The sequence below is a fragment of the Nesoenas mayeri genome, assembly GCF_963082525.1.
Source record: "Nesoenas mayeri genome assembly, chromosome: 1".
NCBI classification, from domain to species: Eukaryota; Metazoa; Chordata; class Aves; order Columbiformes; family Columbidae; genus Nesoenas; species Nesoenas mayeri.
In genome coordinates this window covers 153309385-153332922 of record NC_137541.1, presented here as the reverse complement: position 1 = coordinate 153332922, position 23538 = coordinate 153309385, and the positions used below count along the sequence as shown (strand labels likewise).

At 37.6% G+C, this 23538-nt stretch overlaps 1 protein-coding gene across 1 annotated transcript in view; it reads left to right on the top strand.

Moving 5' to 3' along the window:
- Positions 1-23538, top strand: part of MYO16 (myosin XVI) — a gene marked incomplete at both ends in the record, with an annotated part of 300394 nt that overhangs the window by 176874 nt on the left and 99982 nt on the right. Inside the window, 4 exon segments of the mRNA XM_080343675.1 lie at positions 465-606; positions 11410-11482; positions 20159-20311; positions 20921-21121. Coding sequence (XP_080199801.1) covers positions 465-606; positions 11410-11482; positions 20159-20311; positions 20921-21121 — 569 coding nt within the window.

Sequence of the window (23538 nt, the reverse complement as noted above, 5' to 3'; positions counted from 1 at the left end):
TCAGGCTGGGACACTGAATTAGAAGTGTCTTTGTAATATGGAGTAAAGCAGTTTCGCAGTCTGATGCTGACAGACTCCTAACTTGATTAATCTTCCAAAAGTGTGTCAAGATAACAGATTAGATATTAATACCAAAAACTAAAGTCAACAAGAGTGTCCTGAAATAAAAGGAAAAAAGAAAAGGTTTTGAAAAAGTCTCTCTTGGTAAAATGCTAGTTCTGTGTGGTATGCATACCCTTTCCTATAAAGAAAAAAAAAGTACCAAGGTACAAGTTTCCAAACTGAAGATCTTGCAATTGTTGAGAGTCTTCTCATCTTTCACTGAAGGCTTCAGAAAAAAACCAAAAAACAGCACCATGCATATGTTTGGCAAAGGAGAAGTGAAAAGGGGGAACTGTAACTAAAATTACTTAAGGTGAGCTTTACAGCGTGCTTTCATCTCCATTTTCTGCTTTCTCTCTTAGGAGACATGATTGTACGGAGACATACTATAGAGATTGCAGAATTTTACCGGGATCTCTTGGCAAAATCTCTGTATGGTCGCTTATTTAGTTTTTTAGTCAACACAATCAACTCCTACCTTCAAAATCAAGATGAGACTGGCAGGTAGGAATGTCATTACAAACTATTAGGTGTGTCATTATCTCTTCATATCCAGATCCGTAAAAGAAACATAATTCCAGCATTTAGACCATTTTATGATATCATGGCCGTGATGCTTGGATCTTTAAATCACTGGCCATTCCTTCAAATTGTTTCCTCAGTAACATATTTGTTTATTAATTTGCTTGGGTAGGGGGACACAGTACTTTATGCAGTAATCTGGATTGGTGGTTAGAATTAGTAGCCTTTTAAGAGTTGATAGTACAGAATGCATAAAGTCTTTCAACAAGCAATAAGCTGCTCATTGTGTTTTTAGTGCAGAATATTCTTGTTCTTTCTCCTCAAAATTATGAACTTACCATGGGGTATGAGAAAACTTTGTTCGAGGCCTTCAAATTAATGTTTACATTTCACTGAAGTAAATGTTCTAAGAACGTTCTGGATGCCTCTAGGTTATCAGCTGCTAAAATCAATGTTGTTGCTGTCCAGCATGGCTTCTTAGAAAAAATGAATGCTAATTAATGTGTGTCAGTGGAGCAGTCAAGAAACAAACAAACAAAAAACAACAACAAAAAAGAAGTGTCAGCAGAATCAAAGTAGCAAACTAAACAGTAGACCGGGGGTGTCAAACGCATTTTCACTGGGGGCCACATCAGCCTTGCATTTATAGGAATAGTTACGTTTATACAGTCCTAAAATTACATTCAACCTTTTGAAGGCAACTGTGAGGATGATGTGGCCCGTGGTGAAAATGGGTTTGACATCTCTGCAGTAGACCTAATTGAGTGCTCAAACAAGCTTTATAATGAACGCTAAGTACGAGATGTCTTGGCATTATTAGTAAAAGGAAATCCACAAAAGACAGATGTGGAACTTCTGAAAAAGAGCAAGTATATTTTTCTGATATGATAGCTGTCTTGGCTTCATAGAACAAATATCAAGTGCCCTTTTTTAGACTCATTGAAGAGTTTGAAGGCTTCACAAGTTCGTTGTGGGGTTTTTTTTTGTTTGTTTTGTTTTGTGTTATTTTTATTTTTTATTTCTGTCCCATTTGAGGACCAATTAGTAATAAATTACATCTCTCTTCCATAGACCTAGCTAACAGAAAAAGCTACCATGCCTGAGGAACTCAGAGCTTTCTGCACATAAAAGCTTTCCATCATTATGTATATACCACCAGAGTGTCTGGCTTCCTGCTGGAGGCAAAGGGAAGGTTTGCCAGTAATACAGAATTGTTTTACTTGTCTGCTTCTGATTGCACAGTACCTTACAATTGCAGGCACCTGAACCACCAAGCTAAAGCAACTTTCCAGTCCATGTCCTAATTTGTAGTACTGTGTTTATAACAAGGAAAGACAGTGACATGTTGTCACATTCAGTTCTTCCCCATTCATTCCTGGGATTTATAGAGCATGGGCTTAGCTTGATGCATGTCTGTGACAAACAATCCATCTCAGGTATTCCTAATCACAGTGAGGTCATTTGTAGTGGCCATTGAAGAAAGAAACTAGAATCAGTATATTAAAAATCTATTAAAATTATTTGAAATAATTTTTTGATGTCTAATTTCACAATTTGGTATCTCTCAGTCTTTAAGAATAGTGTGTTGTGTATCTCTGTTGTTCAGTAATGTCAACCTATATTTTCTAGGTATGATAAGATCTTCAAATAATGAAAGTTAAACGTGTTTGTAAATTGTTTACTCTGTAGTCTACTTTTAGTGTAATCATATGTGCCTGAGGTGACTTCCACTCTGTGGAAATAGTTCTCAGTGACAATATTTCTACCTGTGTGGTAACTTGAAGACTATGTGATGTTGTCCTAGCTAAAACAGGACAGCTGATGGAATTTACAGAAGTTTTCTTTTGTATCTATGCTTGAAAAAGGGGAGTTCTTCATTTAGGCTGGCTAAAGGAAGCTGACTATCTCAGGATATACTGACAATGATGATAAGACATACTGAATTTCAGCAGGCCAAATTCAGCCTCAGGTCCTTTTCCAAACATGAAGCTAAATAGCTCTTTTTTTTTTTTTTTTTTTAAGTGAAAATGAAGTTGACCATCCTTCATTGATATTTCAACCTTACTTGAGTTAGCCGGCTTAAGATAAGAAAATAATACCCCAACCCCAGATTTTTTTTGGTCCAGCCTAATCATACTGTATAATTTTGGTAGTAAATCAAAGCATAGCAGTTTAAGATGCAAGTTGGATTAATGCAAGTCATTGTGTGAAGCTGTGTAATATGTGGTTCAGATTTAGTTCATGTTCTTCTGAGCAACTCGATCAATTAGCAGCCTTTTACTTCCAGTTTGGTGCAGTTTTAGTAAACCTCTGCTTAAAGACCCACCGAAAACACTAACTAATGTGTTAGGTAAGATTGATACATTTCTGGCAACACTTCATTCCCCCATCAGAAACTTACACAGTTACTGCTTATCAGATGAAATGAAACGTTCATCAGAAAACTGGAATATAAGGTTTCTAACTCAGTTCTTGTGTTGTGAGGTTATCTTAACTGTCCCTCCATCCCACTTCAGTGAGAATTTATGAAACAATAAAATTAGATTTATTGGCCTAGTAACTCTAAGAGAAATATTCGATCTTGCCATTTTTGAGGAAACTAGTTACCTAGGTTTAACTTCAATGGTGGAGCTACTCAGTCATTAATATTGATTTATATTTACCATGAAATAGCTTGTGGCTGATTTCAGGCAAGGGAAAGTGATGATTGCCATTAGATTTAAAGGAAAAGGAGACAATTCTATGAGAAACTGCAAAGACCAAACTCTAGAGGTGTTAAGTATAGAGCATAAAAGTGTTGCCAGAATCCAGCAAATTGATTACTTTATATACTATCCAACAAATATAAAGCAATAATTTTAATGACAGTGTTAAGATAATACACCTTCAGAAATGTTGTTCTCCTTCATAAAAAGTTACTTACAATTTTGTCTAGTTAGATCTACATTATGACCATGGATGCTAGTTTGGACTGGTTGAAAAGTACCTTTGAGGTTTATTACTTTGTTAATCCTGATATTGTTTTGAAGAAACTCACTGGGGAGGAACTGTTTTTCTGTAATTGCCCTCTAGAATGAGATTAGAGAAAGCTATTAAAATTTCTCATAGGTGTTTATAATTTTTTTAATGTTCGTTATTTATATTCACTAATTCATGCAATTATTTCCTATTCTGCTGATTTTATTATTTTGAGAATACTCTAGGTGAACTTCTTCCCAAGTCTCTCAAATCTTCAAAGTTTACTACTGTTTTACTTCCATTCAAATAAGTCTACTGATTTTTCAGTTTTGTAGATAAAATAGACTACAGCATTCACAGTTGCCTAAATGTGGCATTTCAAGGTACTTGATTACACGTTGGCAAAGTTGGATCTAGTGATCCAAATATTAGTAATAAAATATCTTAGGATGATTCTTAACAACTCCTGACTCATTCTGCAAGAGGACTTTACATCTATGGGGATTTAAGAGTGTCTGTGAACTCTTTGTGAAACACTGCTTTACTTTTCTGATGAAAACCAAGCTAATTAGGTATAAAAGATTGAGAACATCTTAATGTTGTCTTGCCTGCCTGCTGGTAAGTAGAAGGCATGATGTTTTATTATCTAGTTAGCAAAGAGTTTCTGTCTTATATGGCCTGAAGGCTCAAGATCAGAGCATCCTGACACTTAGAAAGTCAAGGAAGGAAGCCAGAAGACCTGCGTGGTTGAACAGGGAACTGCTGGGTAAGCTGAAGTGGAAAAGGAGAATTTATAGATCATGGAAGGAGGGGCTGGCCACTTGGGAAGAATGTAAGGCTGTTGTCAGCGGGTGTAGGGAGGCAACTAGGAAAGCTAAGGCCTCCTTAGAGTTAAACCTGGTAAGAGGGTTCAAGGACAACAGAAAGAGCTTTTTCAAATACGTGGCAGATAAAACTAACACCAGAGGCAATGTAGGCCCACCGATGAATGAGGTGTGTGCCCTGGTGACAGAAGATACAGAGAAGGCAGAGTTACTAAATGCCTTCTTTATCTCTGTCTACTCTTCTGGAAGGTGTCCTGAGGAGCCCCGTACCCCTGAGGCCTCAGAGGAAGTCAGGACAATGGAGGAGTCTGCCTTAGTTGATGAGGACTGGGTTAGGGAGCAATTAGGCAATCTGGACATCCATAAATCCATGAGTCTGGATGGGATACACCCTGCGGATGCTGAGGGAGCTGGCTGAGGTCATTGCTGGACCGCTCTCCATCATCTTTGCCAAGTCTTGGGAGACGGGAGAGGTGCCTGAGGACTGGAGGAAAGCAAATGCTACTCCGGTCTTCAAAAAGGGCAAGAAGGAGGGCCTGGGTAACTATAAACCGGTCAGCCTCATCTCCACCCCTGGGAACTGATGGAATGACTTATCCTTGGTGCCATCTCGAGGTATATCAAGGATAAGAGGGTCATTAGGGGCAGTCAGCGTGGCCTCACCAAGGGGAAGTTGTGCTTGAGCAACCTCATCGGCTTTTATGAGGACATAACGAGGTGGATAGATGATGGCAGAACAGTGGATGTGGTCTACCTTAACTTCACTATAGCATTTGACACAGTCTCCCACAGCATCCTTACAGCTAAACTGAGGGAGTGCAGTCTGGACGATCGAGTAGTGAGATGGACTGCAAACTGGCTGAAGGAAAGAAGCCAGAGAGTCATGGTCAATGGGGCAGAGTCCAGTTGGAGGCCTGTATCTAGTGGAGTGTCTCAAGAGTCGGTACTGGGGCCCGTGTTTTTCAATCATCAACGATTCGGATGAGGGAATAGAGTGTACTATCAGCAAGTTTGCTGATGACACCAAGCTGGGAGGAGTGGCTGACACGCCAGAAGGCTGTGCTGCCATCCAGCGTGACCTGGACAGGCTGGAGAGTTGGGCGGGGAAAAATTAAATGAAATATAACAAGGGCAAGTGTAGAGTCTTACATCTGGGTAGGAACAACCTCAGGTTCCAAGTATAAGTTGGGGAATGACCTATTAGAGAGCAGGGGAAAGGGACCTGGGGGTCCTGGTGGACAGCAGGATGAACACGAGCCAGCACTGTGCCCTTGTGGCCAGGAGGGCCAATGGCATCCTGGGGTGTATTAGAAGGGGTGTGGTTAGTAGGTCGAGAGAGGTTCTCCTTCCCCTCTACTCTGCCTTGATGAGACCACACCTGGAATATTGTGTCCAGTTCTGGCCCCCTCAGTTCAAGAAGGACAGAGAACTGCTTGAGAGAGTCCAGCACAGGGCAACGAGGATGATTAAGGGAGTGGAGCATCTCCCTTATGGGGAAAGGCTGAGGAAGGTGGGTCTCTTTAGCTTGGAGAAGAGGAGACTGAGGTGTGGCCTTATTAATGTTTATAAATATCTAAAGGGTGAGTGTCACGAGGATGGAGCCAGGCTCTTCTCGGTGACAACCAATGATAGGACAAAGGGTAATGGGTTCAAACTGGAACACAAGAGGTTCCACTTAAATATGAGAAGAAATGTTTTCTCAGTAAGGGTAACAGAACACTGGGACAGGCTGCCCAGGAGTCTCCTACTCTGGAGACATTCAAAACCCACCTGGACACCTTCCTGTGTAACCTCATTTAGGTGTTCCTGCTCCAGCAGGGTATTTGGACTAGGTGATATTTTGAGGTCCCTTCCAATCCCTAACATTCTGTGATTCTGTGAAGATGGGGCTAATGCCAGTGTGCCTGGCTGTGTTACAGACAAGCAAATGGATCTACGTTCAGTTGCACCCTCTGTCTGTATCACCAGGTCAGCCACAGGAGAATTCTGTTTCAAATAGGGCATATAGAATATCTATAAATAGGTATTTTCTGAAAGCTTGTGTATTCTGACTGTGTAATCCTGTCCCCATCAAAATGAAAATGTTGTCAGAGAGTAGCAGTGGTAACACTTAATTGGGCAAAGTGAAACGTCTCAAGATTCTCATTTGTAGCCTTCTTAATACACATTATATAATTTATAGAATGAGATGTTCTGAAGTAGAAATCTCCCCAGCTGAAGAAAAAAAAATCAGAGCATAAGAATGTTTATTTATCTATTATTTAACCCAGTAGAGGGGTGCTGGGAATGCAAGAAGAACAGAAAGAGAGTTCCTGTTCAAAACATGAACCTGCAGCATAATGAGAATTGTCTCTATATATGGAGGTAGGAAAATCTTTAAAACAGACAAGCAGTACAAAGCATCTAATAAAATATGGTGCATAATATCTTATTTTGAGATCTGCTTCAGTCTGGATCATTTCCAGTATTTCATTAAACAAGACGATGCCATTTTTTAAGGCATAGAACAAATTTTGCTTTAAAGAGCTGGGCAAGAGTATGTGCCACTGATGAGAGGGCTGTAGATCTTGAGTCTATGAGCAAAAATATTTCTCCCTTCCTGCCATACCTGTCAAGTCGCTCAAATAAATGTTTCTCAGATATGGAACCAGTCTTTCTTTCTGCTGTGTCCAACCACTGTCTCTACCTGTACCATTTGCACCTCGGTAAGGTCATGTTAAAAGAAAAACTACAGTTGTTGCACAAGATGACTGAGAGATGTGGCAACAAATCTCAGCAAAAATCTCAGAATCTTAAAACAAAAACAAAAACAAAAACAAACCTTAGAAAAATCTCTCTCAAAAGTCTCAGAAACTAGTTTGTTTTGGTAATTGTTTGAGATGATGATCATATCCAACTAGGAGTATTCAGCCTGTTCCCTTCAAGAACCGTATTTATGATAACGGGTGTAATCTGTCCCCCTGGGACAACTGAGAGAGTCTTAAGTAGGATTCTGAGGGTCCTCATTTGAAGGCTGAGTGATATACTTTAGCTGACCCTAGAAATATTTCCTCATTAATCCGTATCACTTCTAGTTTTTCCAGATCAGACATAAGCCGACTGGCTTCCTTCCTGCTTACTGGTAGAAGTTGGAGGAAGAACAAGAAACGCTATATCTAGGATAAATGAAAAGGCACATGAGCTCATCCTACCTCAGCAGATTCACTTCACTGCTTTACATAGGCAGATTATGAACATTTACAATGGGAATGAACCTGATGGATTTCAGAGCTGAAAACCATCTGGGATGAAAAAAAGAGTGGTCAAATAGCATCCTGTAGGTTTGTCTGAAGCATTGGGTAAGAAGTATTGTAAATAGAATTCTTTTCACCTTGCCAGGAATGGCAAATGGGTCAAGAGCATCTCTTGATGAATGGCAAGATGTCTGCCAAGACAGTAGATCATCAGACAAGATGTCTGGTGTATGTGTATTATTTTTAGGAGTTGCCAAGAATTTTTGTGTAGTTTCTTTATAATGGAATTGTTGAGTGTACAAGATCAAAAGGTATTTCTAGTCTATAAGGACATCTTCACAGAGATGTCATTCTGAGGAAAAAGGCAAAACTGGAGACTTAAAATGTTATCAGTCAAAATGCTGCAAATCATAAAAATCAGATGAGTTATGGTTAATATCCATGCCTGTTTTTCACTATTCATAAGTATGTACTGGTCCAAGATATAAAAATATTCTTCAAATATTGGCAAATTGCTATTATTCTAATGTCTATGGTAGGAAACATTGTTAGATTTGAAATCAAATTCTCAGTCCCAACTAAAACAATAGCTGTTTTATTTATACATAGTAAATACTAGATAAATGAAACATGTTTATTAACCATAAAAGAATAAAGTAAAATAAGGGGATTTTTCAGAACAAAAATTGCTCTTTTCTGCTATTTGTTCTTTTAGATACTGGTGACATGCCATTTCATTTGTAAATATGGGCTCCTTCATGCTTTATTTTGCCTTGGGAATCTCTGCTATGCTTAATCTAAGGAAAGGATTTTTGCTGGAATTAATATGATTAACAGCTAGTCAAGAAAAACATGTATGGACCCTCTGTTTGAGAAGACAAGTGGTATAAAACAGAGAAAGACAAGGAAGGAGGGAGGGAAGGAAGGAGGGAGGGAAGGAAGGAAGGAAGGAAGGACGGAAGGAAGGACGGAAGGAAGGAAGGAAGGAAGGAAGGAAGGAAGGAAGGAGGGAAGGAAAATTTGTAGCCACATATAAAACAATGCTTTTAATGTTGATGTTCTGCTTTGTGTTGCTATTTAATTTTCAAAATCTGGGCCATAATTTAATACAGAAAATTACTATAATGGTTGGTGAGATTTTACAAATAAATGCCACAATGTAGTAATTAATAAGTGTCACTTTTGTAGAGGATACAAAGCCTTGTTCTGTTATACTTGCCCTGAGGGCAAGATATTAATTATGTAAAACCTCCAGCTCTTTTCATGTGGTGTCTGCATCTTCTAATAATACAGAGCCAAGATTATCAGGTGGAGTTCACAAAAAAAAAACTCAGGAGGACATGTTTTCCTGTCAACAAATGCATCTCCAGCAAATCAAGATATTTCTTGGAAATATAACGGGTTTGATAAGGAATGTTATTTGAGGTAGTCAATAGGCTGACTGCTAAAGCTTTCACCTGGAGTTTTAGAAAGTAGGGCCAGATTCCTCTTTTACCTGATTTGTAAGAATTCATTAAGTTAGTTCATTTAGGTCTCTTCCTTATGCAAATGTTTATGTATTCCTTGAGAAAAAGTAAGAGAGACTAGTTTGACAAAATAACAGTCATGGCACTCAACTGGGATGTAAGCGATACAGCCTCTAATCTATTCATTGAATCAGACAGAGAAGGGATAAGCTATTCTATCCATGCTGAGTAGCTGTTAATAATGGTGAAATATGCAATATTCCGGCTGTTGTCCAATATTACATAGCAGTTCAAGTTTTGCCTCTTTATAAGGAAAGCTATAGATAGATGACAATATAATCAAATAAGAATGAAAACTTATCAAGTATTCTGAAATTCCAAATTACTTTTTTCCCAAAACTTATTTAAATAACATGGTAGTTCTGGCTTTTCAATATTAGTCTGAGTTAGTTTGTTTTCAAAATGTCTAATTCTTCTTTCTAGAAATGGACTGGTTTTGTGGAAAACACATTGTGACAAGGAATGTACACCCATAACCAGTCAGGAACACTTGAGAATGAGGCTTGTATTTTAAAATACAATTTGAATTGCACTCATTGCTAGACATGAAGGTGATGATATATCCTTATGCTTCTTGTAGAAATTCCCTTGGAGGCTAATCGACCTCACGATAACCTCTCCTGCTGAACAAAGTCATTCTGGACTAGATTTATTACGCAACTTTCTATGTCTGACATTTATGCATATCTTGTGACCATCAGTAATTGGTATGGTAACTGGTATGGCTTAGAAATGCAGACTTCTTGGATTTGATTTCTGAAGGAGGCTCTGCTTGTCCCAGAGGGTTGGTTTTCCTAGCTTGTTTTTTAGCACTCATTTTTAAAACTATTTTACTTTTTTGGTTTGTTATATGGGAATTTATTTTCAGGGCTAGATCCTCAGCTAATTTAATGGTAGTGTTTACAATTACTGTAATAGAATGATAGTAAAGTACTTCAACAGTGGATCACCTTTTTCTTCTTTACGTCTATATCCAAGTACAGACAGATTTAGATATAGAAGAAACATGGAACATGGAAGGAAAATGTGGAAGAAAAAGTAGATTTCAGTAACAGCAGTCTACAATATTATTTCTATGCATATAACCACATACATTTACAAATTATGTTAGCAAAAAGAAAAGAAAACTCATCTGCTTTAGGAAGTGTCCATCTCCTTTCTCAGGAAGCTGAGTGATTTTTCTTTGCTGATTTTTCCTGTTCCAGAAGTCCATTGGCTACAGTGCAAAGCCTTTCGTCCTACTGGCAGATCATTTCACTCTGGGAAAAGTCCCACTGCATTCACATAGGCAAACTGTAACCAAGTTTTTACTGTAACCCTCTTTTTATGTTCTCTGTCTGATAGTACAGTGGCAAAAATAAAGAACCCCAGCCTCAGTGAGCCCAGCACTTTCATATACAGTTCTGAAATACTTCCAAAGCAGGCAACAGGATATCCCAAAACATTCATTTTGCTCTCCATCGCAAACTTAGTTTCTTCGTCAGATCAAGTTTACCATGACTTAGTCCCAAGTACAGAATACCATCATCTCTGTCCTTTTCCCATGTCTCCTCTTCGAATCACAGGTGACTGCCCTGCCCTAATCCTTCCACTGGGCCAAAATAAAAGCCATTCCTTGAATACAAGCAGTGGCACATGAGGAAATTAGATGCCATGCCAACAAGTGTTCTTTTATATACACAGAGAAGAAATGTCCGTCTTCTTCATGCCCAAATCCTGACCGTTCTTTCCCCTAAGAGAGGTAACCTCTTGTACAGCCTGAGCTTTCAGCCTCTACTTGATGCTGGCACAGAGAGGACTTTGGCTTAGCAGGTTTCCCTTGAAATATGTTTAATAGGAGCAGTTCTTGCTGTCAAAGAAGTGTAAGCTGGAAGGGCTAACTGAGTGCAACCAGGTGATTTTGAAACTTCCTCTAAACAGCTATCCCTCATCTGAGTGAACAGGTACCTACATCTTTAAAAACTGGACTTTAAATAAGCTAAGATGTTTTCCTTCTCTTTCAAATTTAATTTTCAAAGTGGCTGCTGAAACGATCTTGAGCCATGCTATTTTATTTATGTTCAATGTAATAGGTTGATGAATAGAACTTCTATTCTTTCGTATACATGGTCTGCTTGTGTGTTTCATACTGTGTTTGATGTACAGCCTGCTTTTGTCATAGAACAGAAATACTTTTGTCAGGAACAACAGATATATGATTCACTTGCTTGAATTCTTAGTATCTGTAATATCTTTTTTCCCTAGTGACCAGGTATTTGAAATTGGAGTACTGGATATTTTTGGATTTGAAGAATTTCAGAAGAATACTTTTGAACAGGTAGGTGGCTATGTTTTGCTGAATTTACTGTAATTGCTAATGTTAACTCTTCCATTAATGTTTTGAGTTTTAGCAAAAATGAGTGTTTTGATCAGCATATAAACATACATGGAGGCAAAAATTTACTCTTAAAATATTTTTTCCTATTTTACCTGGAGGGATGTGAATTAAAACCTGGGCCTTTTAAAGTTATTCATAATTTCAAAAGAATCTAGTAAACATCTACCACAATGATTTGTAAGGGGGGTAGCATCAGCACTGAAAGACAACCTGAGGTAAATATTTAGTGTTGTGTGTTTTCATGCTTGTGGAAATGATACTTCAACTAGGACAGTGAATAGGAGGACAATACACTGGATTGGAAGAAAGATCAAAAAGTCTTCAGATGCCTTGGAGAAAAAATAGAGTGAAAATGTTACATTATGTTAAGTGCCATTACAAGCAGATTCACCTTTGTGTGACTTTACATCATGTGACATTTTAAACAATTGAATTACATCCATGGGAAATAAATTAAAATTTAGCTCACCGAATGCTTAAAAATCCATTTATGTATCAAATATTTTTTTTTTAATTATGAAACTGTTTGCCCACCTTCAATATTACGCTCTGAATACCAAAGCTCTTGTGAATTATGTATTTCAGAATGCCTTAGCAACTCTACACAACACACTGAAAGAGATGTTTAAGTTATTGTTCAATTGTTCATTCATTCTATAATGCAGTAGAAGAAAATCAAAGCATAGAAAATAATAGACATGGCGTTAGCAACAATGAAGGTCCCATTATTGTTTAAAATCAGAATTTTCCCCTTCATCCCAGTCAATCCATTGTTTTATACCTCAATTTTCTACTTTGAGTGAAAAAGAAGTCACAGAGCCAGATTAGTTCAGTTTGTGTAACATCACTACCCAATTTCCAAATGTTTGAAAGCACAAACAGCATGGGCTTACGTCTACCTTCGAAAGATAACATAAGAATGAAATAAAACATATTCCAGTTCCCCTCCCACAGAACTATTTTTGCTGTTACAGTTCCTTGAATGTTTCCTGGATTAAGCACTCTTGATGTGTGCTAATATTCCCAGTCATTTACCCAGTGTGAATGTCTACTTTGGGGGAAGACATCAAATAATAATAATAATAATAATAATAATAATAATAATAATAATAAAAAACATTTAAACAAACTGAATCTATGCAAAAAAAAAAAAAACAAACCACAACCAAACAAAACCCCAAACATGGAACCTGTTGATAAATAAGAATAAAGTGTTCTATTGATTTTATATTCATCTCAACAGAGAGGGGTGCATCTTGGGACTTATAGGTTATTTTCCATTGATTCTGTTTTCTGTTGTTTTTTTGTCATTAAACTCATGTACATTCTACAAGTGACATAACAAAATACCATGAATTCCAATTTCTGGGGTAAGTCATTTTCTGCTTAGTGACTGCAGAAGATGTTTGAAGATAAAATACAAGCCAAAGAAAAATGAGTAAGAAGTAATTATGTTATGATTTCTGCATAGTAAATGTGATAATTTTGAAGTCAACTTTGCATTTTTATTTATTTTTTTCTAAATAAATATATTTCAAGAGACACTATCCCTCCACCTTGACTGAATGCATTTTGTTGAATAATATTGAGTAATACTCCGAGTCATTACCTCAGAAACTACCAAACTCCATTCCTGAAAAGACAGAATACGGGTTAGGGGATTACAGAGCTAATTTTTATATGAACGGTTTAATGTGATTAACGTGTCTGATTCCTGAAGTGAATACGTTGCTTCATCAATGAAGAAAAAGTTTGTTACTTCCACGTGGCACAATGTCATCATGCAGCCATACCCAAAAGAGCCTGCACGCAAAAGCTCAAGCTGTCTCGCAGCTCAGTGTTCTGCCTGGGCTCGTTAGCCCTGGTGATAAACAGGCTTGTTAGCCCAGATAGGGCCCTCATGCAAAACATTGCACCATGGCTGCAAACATTCCCAGTTTCAAGGCCTGAGACTGCAGAACCTTAACAAAGTGTTACAGCCAAATAGTGGAGGAGCCATAGAAATTACTTTTTCATCACATTTAGATTAACATATTAGACAATCATGTTATAGAAGTAATTTGGAGAAAATGAACCTTTTGTTTCAAATTACTGTAAGACAAGGCATTATTTGTGATGTATGTTTGCCCACTTCCTTGGAAAAAAAAAAATTAGAACTGTTTTCAAGAAAGATTAAAACCTCTTGATTGCCCAAGTCTGGGGGCATTCCAAGCAGCTGTGTGAATCTCTCTGAGGCTTCAAATCAGGTCAGTTGATAGTTTAATATCATAATTAAGAGAACAATATGATACTAAATCACATGTCATTTTAATAGACTGCATTTGAAGATGATTCAGAAAGAAAGAGCTGGATAAACCAGTCAGAATAACTGGTTCACTCCAGTGAGTATATTGGAATGACAAGACATTAGAGTATTGAAATGTTAAAGACAAACAGAAAATTGATCTGGGAACAGTTCATGAACAATGAATAGGACAGTAGATGTCAACTAGCAAACTAAAGTTAATTATGTTTACACCAAGAATCTGGTAACTCTACAGGCAAAACGATATGACTGGCAGTTAGTAAGAAGAAAAGGTGGTCACAAAGAAGGCAATGTTAGAAGTTAAAAACTGTATTATGTGTTGAGTTTTCCTTATACTTAATGAGCATTGGTAAGCCTTCCTTTTATAGAGCATGTGTGATACATTATATTTATAATAGCAAAAATTGGACATGTAATTCTAAAATACCAGTAAATAAGTCTATGGATTAAGCAATAGTGAGTGGAGTTGTGATTTTTGGTATGAAATTTAAAAGCTGAAAGACAGGGGAAGTCACAGTCTGAGCAAGTCATTGCTGAATAAAGACTGAAAGCTTCTGAAATACCAGGACTCAGTGAGTTACTGCTCATCAGCTGAGCCGTGGTAAATGACTACAACACACTTTTAGCTCATGTCAATTACAGTTTACAGTCACTTCCTAGCAGCGATCATTAGCTTGGGAACAGTATTTTCCTGGAGCAGCTGCATACCTGCTGTGCCAGAACAGCTTTGTATACAGCCATGCTGGAACATGGGCAGAAGCAAGCACAGATTTGTCTGGCCTGTTCTGTACAGAAGTGGCCTTCATTTTGTGTTCATTTCAGGAAATATGAGTGCTCTAGCAAAAATAGAAATGGCAGTTTTGAGTGCTAGTTTTCAATGTTTTCTTAGGTACCCTTGTTTGAAAGGTACTATATTTGTTTACGGTTTAACCTGTGCTTCTTTTAAAGTAGAAAATGTCTACTTCTGGTAAAGTTTAAGAATAGGTCAGTTCTTATTCATAGTTCCTTCACACCACAACTCCAAATAATGCAGTCGAGAAATGCTGCTGTCTTCTTTATGTCTTTATGGCTAGTATCTTCTTTGACCAGAAGGGCCTGCAACACAAATGGAAAGAACTCACAGCAAATGAACATAACAGGCAATAAGCAGGAGGGAAGGCTGATAAAGTTGCCTGTATAATTTTCCCCTAGGTGTTTCTAAGAAAACTGTATTATAGCAGAAGAACCAGACCTTAGAGTTGCAAGAGTAGCTTTTCTTCCTCCTGCAGAAAGTCAGGTCTACAGAAATGGAGGTCTGTAGTTGTGAAAGCATCATAAAGAACAATAATGCAGATAAATAAAATGGACTCCAGTAGTCTTTTCTCTCTGGCATCTGATTTAAGTGATAAACTGAAAAAATATATAGCTGTTGCTAGATAACATGTTTAGCTCTTGCATAGCATTTTGCCCTGAAGACCTTTTAAGTTTTGCAGAAGAAAGTATATGTATATATATGTATATATATATATATATATGTATGTATCTCCTCCTCTTTATAGGAAATATAAATGATTTATTGGAATTAGCACCACAGATTACAGAAGCAGTCGAGTGTCTCTTCACCCCCATTCAAGTCTATACCCAATAAAGTATGTGTGTCATTATCCACGGGATGCAGTGGAGCGCTGCGAGAGGGATGTCTTCTGTGGCAGCTCTGTGCAGCACCTCTTTCGCAATGGGAGCCAGCTGGCTCTGAGAGCACAGAACACTCTAAAGTCACTATGGTGAGGCAGAAAAGCTCATAAAATCCAGCTATGTTCACAGGAATTTTCACCTACATTTATGCTTAGCTACGGTAGGTTTTAACTCCTCAGCATGTTTTCTTCAGTTAATGCTGCTGAGACTTCATTTAATTTTGTCATGTGACCTTTCCTAGCCAAAACAGCCATTACAGAATTTTTTTAATAAAATTACTTTGCCTCAGCCATGAGACCACTTCTAGGTATCCAAATGTAAGCTCATGATGTCTGTTTTGTGGGTGGATGGATATGAATAGATAAAAGTTACATGACAACTTTTCTACAGTCATTTCAGTCTCAGTGATAGCAGACAGGGAGGTCACACACACCAGTGTCTGCATTCACGCAGTCTGAAGGGGCATTCCAATATTTTATTTTATTTTATTTTATTTTATTTTATTTTATTTTATTTTATTATTTTACTTTTATTTTATGCAGAAGAAATCAGCTTTCTTTGGTTTTGCCTGTCCAGAGCATAGATCAGGGGTGTCAAATTCGTTTTCACCGGGGGCCACATCACCCTGGCAGTTGCTTTCGAAGGGCCGAATGTAATTTTAGGAGTATACTTTCAGCCCTTCGAAGGCAACCGCAAGGCTGATGTGGCCCCCAGTGAAAATGAGTTTGACATCCCTGGCATAGGTGGATGGTCCTGCTCGCTTCTGTCATTGCCTGTGGAACAGGTGGCTCCTGGTGCACCCTGGGCTCTGATACTACATAGGTACTTGAAAGCAGAACCTTCCACTGCAGCTCCCAGTGCTGGGGCATTCCTTATTCCCCGTAGGTTGAGGGACGGTGTTTTACTATCTTAATTCAGCCTTTAACCGGGGAAAATAATATATTCTAAAGTTAGAGTTTTCCTAGTGTTCATACAGAGGAAGGTTTTAACATCCTTGTTGTGGAGCAGCAAGAACCAGCTGATCCTTGGCATCAGGGAGCCGGGCACCAGGAGGACCCCAGGGCCAGCCATGCCCTCCCTGATGGACACCATCCCACAGAGCTTGAGTATGATGGGCAGAGACAGGACCTGAAACGGCACCCATTAACAGCTCTGACATGGCAAGCAGCAAGCTGGGGCTGGGATCCTGTCAGGAGAAGCTGGAGATGGAACCTGGCACTGCTATGTTGTCACCTGGGAGCAGGCCCATGAAGGGGGGATCCCCGGCAAAGCTGAGTGGGGCTGGAAGACCCTACTCCCTCCCTGAGGAGCCTGGCGATGCTGTGTTTTAATTTGTTCCTTGATGAGGTTCCTGTGGATCTTACATGCTGTATGGCTTTTGTCATGGTGTATCCCTGTTCCATCTCAGTCTCTTTGGTCTTTCCTCCAGTTTTAAAATTGGCTTATCATGTACCTGACATGAAAGTGTTTATTTTTTTCTTTATTCTTTTATGGTAGACACTTTTTGGCCAAAAATCAAATAATTTATCTAAAATTGAGGTTCCCAGCTAGATTCAGTTTGTGATTGATAGCTAAAATGCTGCACAAGGACATTTTTAAACTGATATCTTACTTTTCCACAGCAGCACTCTTTCTTAATCCTACAGTACTTACATACTTCTGAGAAATAAGTGATTATCAGCCTTAGGTTTAATAATATTTTCTGAGTACAACCTCAGCAAATAGAAGATGATTCTGCCTTCCACTATCTTAGAATTACGTTTGTGAGAAATGCCAGAGCACATCCTTGCAAATCAAACTTGGCATTGTAGTTTCATCATCTTGGCCCATAACATGTGGCTTGATAGATGTGTTGATATGACAGCTGTAAGCTCTACTCCATGCTCTGAATACCCGTCCCTTGAGAGAGCTAATTCTTCTGCATGACCAAAGGATGTAAATGAGCTTTCCAAAGGGTGTTTCCATCCATCATTCCCTCACTGATTGACAGTCACCAAATTTTCTTTTCACAAATTCCCTTTTTTTTGCCTATGCATTTTCAGATAGTTATTTCTAGAAAGTGAAGAGCAGAAAAATTTCAGGAGTCCTAGGTGTTTTTTTGTCTTCAGAGTACAGTACAATTTTGGTATTCTACCTAAATTTGATTTTACAGTACACTTAATAATACTAACTCGTCAAATGTAGTGACAGAAGAGAAACCAAGCTAACTCTGTCTAATGTGGTGAAAACTTATTGCTTTTATGAAAGTCCACTATATTCTTTTTCTAATTCTACAATTTGGATGATTCTGCAAGTTCAATAAGTACTTTTTAATGAAGACTTGGGCAAAAAGATGATGTGCATGTTTTCACTGAGACATGATAGTGAGTTTAGGATTAGAAAGGAAGATAGAGGATTTGAGAGGCATGCAAAACCCAGTTTAACAATGTTTAGTAACAAAAAGTACCATACGTAATGTTGAGTGATGCTGTAAGGTAAAGCAAATATACAATGCTTAAACATATTCCCACAACATTTATTTTAGGTTAAAATTTCATTGTATTTTATTTTATTGCTACTATATTTCTATCTAATTTTTATGAGTGCAATTACATGCATGTTTTAAAAACGCAGTTTTCTGAATTTTAATATCTTTGGACAGAAAATATGTAACTGTTTTGTACAATACCTCACATGACGTGGAGCAAAAGAAGTTGGGTTAGCAAAGCTAGTTTAGTTCATTTTCATCTGATTTCTACATTTCAGCTCTTTTAATTATTATGTTAACCTGTGCCGAGCTTTTAATTTGAAACAGTCATTTTATTAACTTTTCCCAGCAGGTTGTATAAAACATAGAAATGGAGAAAGATATGATCAGAATGTCTTGCTTTTCAGCAGTCCCTGACTGGTCTCCTGGTTCTCGTTCCACAGAGCTGTTACTCACAGCCACTGCTAGAGAAAGCAGCTTTGGAGCAGCTTGCACTTTGTATTAAGATAAGCGCTTCAGCTTGCTTTCTGCTCTGGTTTGCAGAACCTTACTGTCATTGTGGCAAGTCTGCCACTCTGTCAGTATTTGCTTATATTACTAAAAGTTCGTAATAAGAATTTGAATTTGAAAAGTGCTCAATAAAGCATATTTTGCCTGCCACGAAGTCAGAACAACTTTTTCCATAAAATAAGTAGATAGTGTAAGGCAATTGTGTACTTTCATTGTTAATAAAATGAAATAACAATCTGAATCTCTAGAAATCCCAGTTTTAAAAAAGAGTGATTTTATTCAAGGCTGTCTTCTCTCTACTATCATGCATTGGTAAAGACAGTTAATAGCAGACATTTGGTTATAAAATGAGGTTTTTGTTTTATTTCTTCCTACTGTTATTCACAGTGGTCTATTTCATTGTATAGCACGTACAAGTTGACTCTACCAGCATGAGGTGTTAATGGAAAATTCAGGCAGCTATTACACATTTCTTGGTTTCTTTTCCCTCATCTGATTGTTAAGCCATGCACTTTTAAGATTGATTTAAATATTTCATTTTTTTAACATGACTTGCTGGTAGAATTGCTTTTATACTCTTTATTCATAGAAGATACAGTTTGTGGCCAAAACAAATATGTGGCTACTTTAGTCTGAGAAGAGACTTGCAAGCGAGCATTACTTGCATCATTCCTCATATATAGGGTTCTTCCACCCTTTTAGGATTTTCTGTTTTCCTAATTTCTTAGTGATAGTTAGTCTAGCATTGGAGGAAATTTTAGAATTTTCCACTAAAATTTCCACTTTAATAGAAATAAAACAGTTAAAACATTTATTCCACAAAGTTATTAAATATTTACTTTTTTGCAGATTGTGTGTTTGAATAAAATATGAAAGGTCTCAAAATAAGCTGGTACAACTCCCACCTGTTTTTAATTGAAACTCAAATTCCTGTTGAACTATTTATTTTTCAAAAGTGGCACTACACCTCTTATAAGGCAATCAAAGGAAATATTTGAGAGGGTTTTATATTATTTATCTCTCCAAGCTTTGAACTTTGCTATTGAAGATTGTTTTCTTGCCAGTCTTCACTTAGAATATCAATAAAATGGAGAGAAGCATCCAGTAAAATGTCTCTAGTTGTTTATATAACATACTTTTGGACAAAACACAATGAGTTCTTTAGAGACTTCTTTAGACTTCTGTGACATTATATGTGGAAGCAGAGCTGGAATTTCTTTGTGAACGTTGAAGTAACTACAGAGTCAGTATCCTAACCAAATATGTAGTTATTTTTTCTAAAAGCACATTGCCTCTGTGTAGTCTTCCTGAATGTAAACTGCAGAAGAATATTAAGTGTACTGATTTATACATAGTTATCCCACTTCAACCAATAGAATTAGTGTAAATTTGCACTATATTCGATAATGCTGGTATTTGATAATTCTTATGTGGAATTCACAATGAAATGTACAGGCAGAAAAATGTTTATTCTCAATTTAATACTAATAGCTCTTAAAATGCAAATTTCCCTGGGGTCTTGCAAATCCATGGTCTGCTGAGAGATAAGATATTGTGGATTGACATGTCATCAAATTCAATATCAGTCAAGCAGTAAAATCCACATCGATGAATTTTCCAGTAAACTTCTAATACTCATTTTTTCTTCATTTTACAATAGCTGTGTGTCAACATGACCAACGAGAAGATACACCAGTACATCAATGAAGTGCTTTTCCTACAAGAGCAAGCAGAATGTGTACAAGAAGGAGTTACCATGGAAACGGTGTATTCTCCCCCTAACCATACTGCAGCCTTGGATTTTTTCTTTCAGGTAGTTTTCATGTCCATTTTACACCACGTATATTTATACACAGCCTCTGCATATTAGACTAATACAAACTTTTGCCTGATTTATGAGTCTGTAGAGAAAGTTATGGTTGCAAAGAGACCACAGAGAGAGCTGTCATAACTGCCCCCATAGCTCAGGGGCTAACAGAGATTTGTAAAAGTCCAGAGTTGAACAAGATACACAGAAACTCCTTGCCCGTACTGATTCACGTGTAGCATCTGTGTGTCATGCCATGTCCTTAACGCAGCTGTAGGACTGACAAGTCTCTCTTGTAAGCCTGACAATTCCTTTCATGCCTGAAGCTGGTTTCTGGAGTATGACTTCTATGAAGGAAGTAGCCCAATCCATTTCCTAAAAGATCATTAACAGTTACCATTTTTGGCAACTGAAATATGATTCTCGATGTTTGTTGCAGAATTATCTGATGCGCATAGCCTGAGGGACTTAGCAGAATATTTTAACCAACTTTTCCTTTCCTTTTAGGTGATACATGTTTCTGTTTACTAAACCACAAGCTGTGTTAATCTACAAGCAAAAAATGAAATTCTATTTCTCCTGTATAAAATGAGAAAAATCTATTTTTCATTTCAGAAACCATCAGGCTTTTTGTCAATGCTGGATGAAGAAAGCCAGTCTATTTGGTCTGTGGAACATAGTCTGTCAAAACGCATTCAGTCTTACCTGGATACGTTGGACACAAATACAGTATATTCCTCCACAAAGGATGGAAATGGTAACCTTGCCCCAAAGGATCAGGGCTCCACCTTCACTGTTATGCATTATGCTGGGAGGGTAAGTTGTTTGAATGATTGGTTACTCACAGTTAATGAAAAAGAGTAAACAGAATAAAATTCTGCATGGCTTCTCCAGCTCCTGGCTATAAATAACAATTCACTTTCTAGTGGTGACATTTCAGAGGACAACTTAGAATCTCAGTGCAATATCTAGTATATAAAATAGTATACAAAATAATTTGTATTATATTGTGCAGGATTCAGGCTACCTAATTCCGTCTCCTAAATTGTATCTTCAGTGTAAGCACTTACTGAAGAAGTTGGTGATTCAGATACCTCAGCATAAATGTTTAATGCCATTTTAGTTGACTGTCACTTTGCTTTCAAATGTTATTCCAGAACAGTATAGGTTGCCTGTAGATCCTGTGCCATATATGTAGATACCTTGCATACCAGCATAATTATTTTTTTCTTTTTTTTTTTTCTTCAAATCCCAGAACGTGGTAAGTGTCTCTAAATATGGCTGTAAAACAGGATGAATGTTTTGTATTTCCCCTCCTGCAGTGTCCATGGGAAAAGTGTAATCAATTCAGTAAAACAGACCTCTTACCCTTTTCTTTCCAATACTCCCTCATTTTCCTGTTGTCTCCACAACCACCCACAGCCCAAAGCAAGTAAAATAGGTAGTTGTCTAAAGGGATAATATTTTTTTTTTAGATAATCTGACAGAATGGCCCCTCTGTGATTATCTAACATGCTCCCACTTCTGTCTGTCCAAAGCATGGTATTCGAAATGAGCTAATGAACGCAGATTGTACAGGCACAATACAATGGGGGCTCTTAGTTACCACTTTTCCAAAATTTCCACTGAAATCAGGTGAGTACATAGACTGAAAGCTACAGGAATGTGTCTTTACATCTGAACAACTTGTTCGGTGTCCTTTCACATTTTCCAAGTCTTATGCAGATGATCCCATGAGCCATCCATCCACTGATGGAGTCCGCTAACAGCTTTGTGCATAGAACACTTAGAAACTGTTTAGCTACTCTGCCTCAGAACCACCACATCAGGATCATATACACTGTGTTGTATATGAACATAACTGTGTTATTCGTTGATGATTTTAGGTAGTAGGTCACTTTAAACCTGAGATCTTAGTAAAACCTGTTGTGAGGCAGAACCTGGGTTTTTTCAGAATTTAGTGACAGCACGTGATACTTGTCTAATCAATTCCCAGTCCTCCATGGAAGACACATGTAAAGAGCAGGTGCTTCAGTATAACCAGATGACTGACACCCGGACTCTCTTTACCTAAGCAACAGACAGAAGAGATAATTTCAACAAACAAGAAATTGGGCAGCTATGATAAAGTCTTTTAATTAGAAATCATATAACAGTTCTAAAACAGATGTAATATCTTTGCTGCTGCTAATTGTGAGAGGTAACTAGAGCAACCTTCTCTCACATGATTTTCTGAGTGGCAAATGCGAGGGGGTTTATGTGTTATGCTGCTAAAAAAAAATCAGTTTAGGTTCAGAAGGGAGTTTTATGTGCTTTCCAGGGTAAGAACACCAGAAAAATAATTCTAATCCGTGCTGCTAAAGGTGCTGAATAACACAACATCTTCTATGATGAATGTTTTAGGTGGAACAGATTTAAGTTATTCAACACCCAGTCAGTCCGCTTACTGGTAGTGGGTACTGTTATAAGGAATGTTCAAGGCTTGTCTCCAAGTCACCAAAAAAAGACTTGCTGGCTCTGTCATATCTCAAGGTAACATTATATGCCCTGAGCTCTCCAGGACAGATGAGAGGTTGGAATGTGCACACTTCGGTTTCTTTAACCAGATAAGGGTCCTTTACAGCAATATAAAAGGGGAAAGGGCTATTTTGTGGCTCCTCATTTGGAAATGAAGTCAATGGAAGTGATGAGTAGTGTTCTGATGCAGGCAAATTTGTTCTTGCCCGATGACAGAAATGTGATCATTATGGGAAGGATTAAGACTATTTGGGCAGTGCTTAAATTCCTAACCTAAATACTCTGAATAACTCCCTGGAGGCTCTTCTTTCATCATAAGGCCTTCTATCCAAATTCAAATTATTTGCCAAAGTTAAGTGGTTTGAATACCTCCACTATTGGGACTTTTCAGTAGGAATGTGAGCATGAAGTGGTTAGATAACAGCACCACAAAGATTTTGTGAAAATTATTAGCACTTAAAATGATAGAGTTAAAGCTAACCATGGACTGCAGATGTATAAATTAGTTTATAAATCTGTTCTATACTTGTTAGGCAAATATTTTTTTCACGGAATTCTACTGTGGTTATACATATTTATCACAATAGCTTTAAAAGGTTCCACATATCAAAAAACTGACATGAGAGCATCAGCAAGGCAGCTGCATTAAAATCACAACCAGAACAATACAAAAATTTCTTCTAGATGAAAAAAATATGTGTCTCATTGTCTGAAGA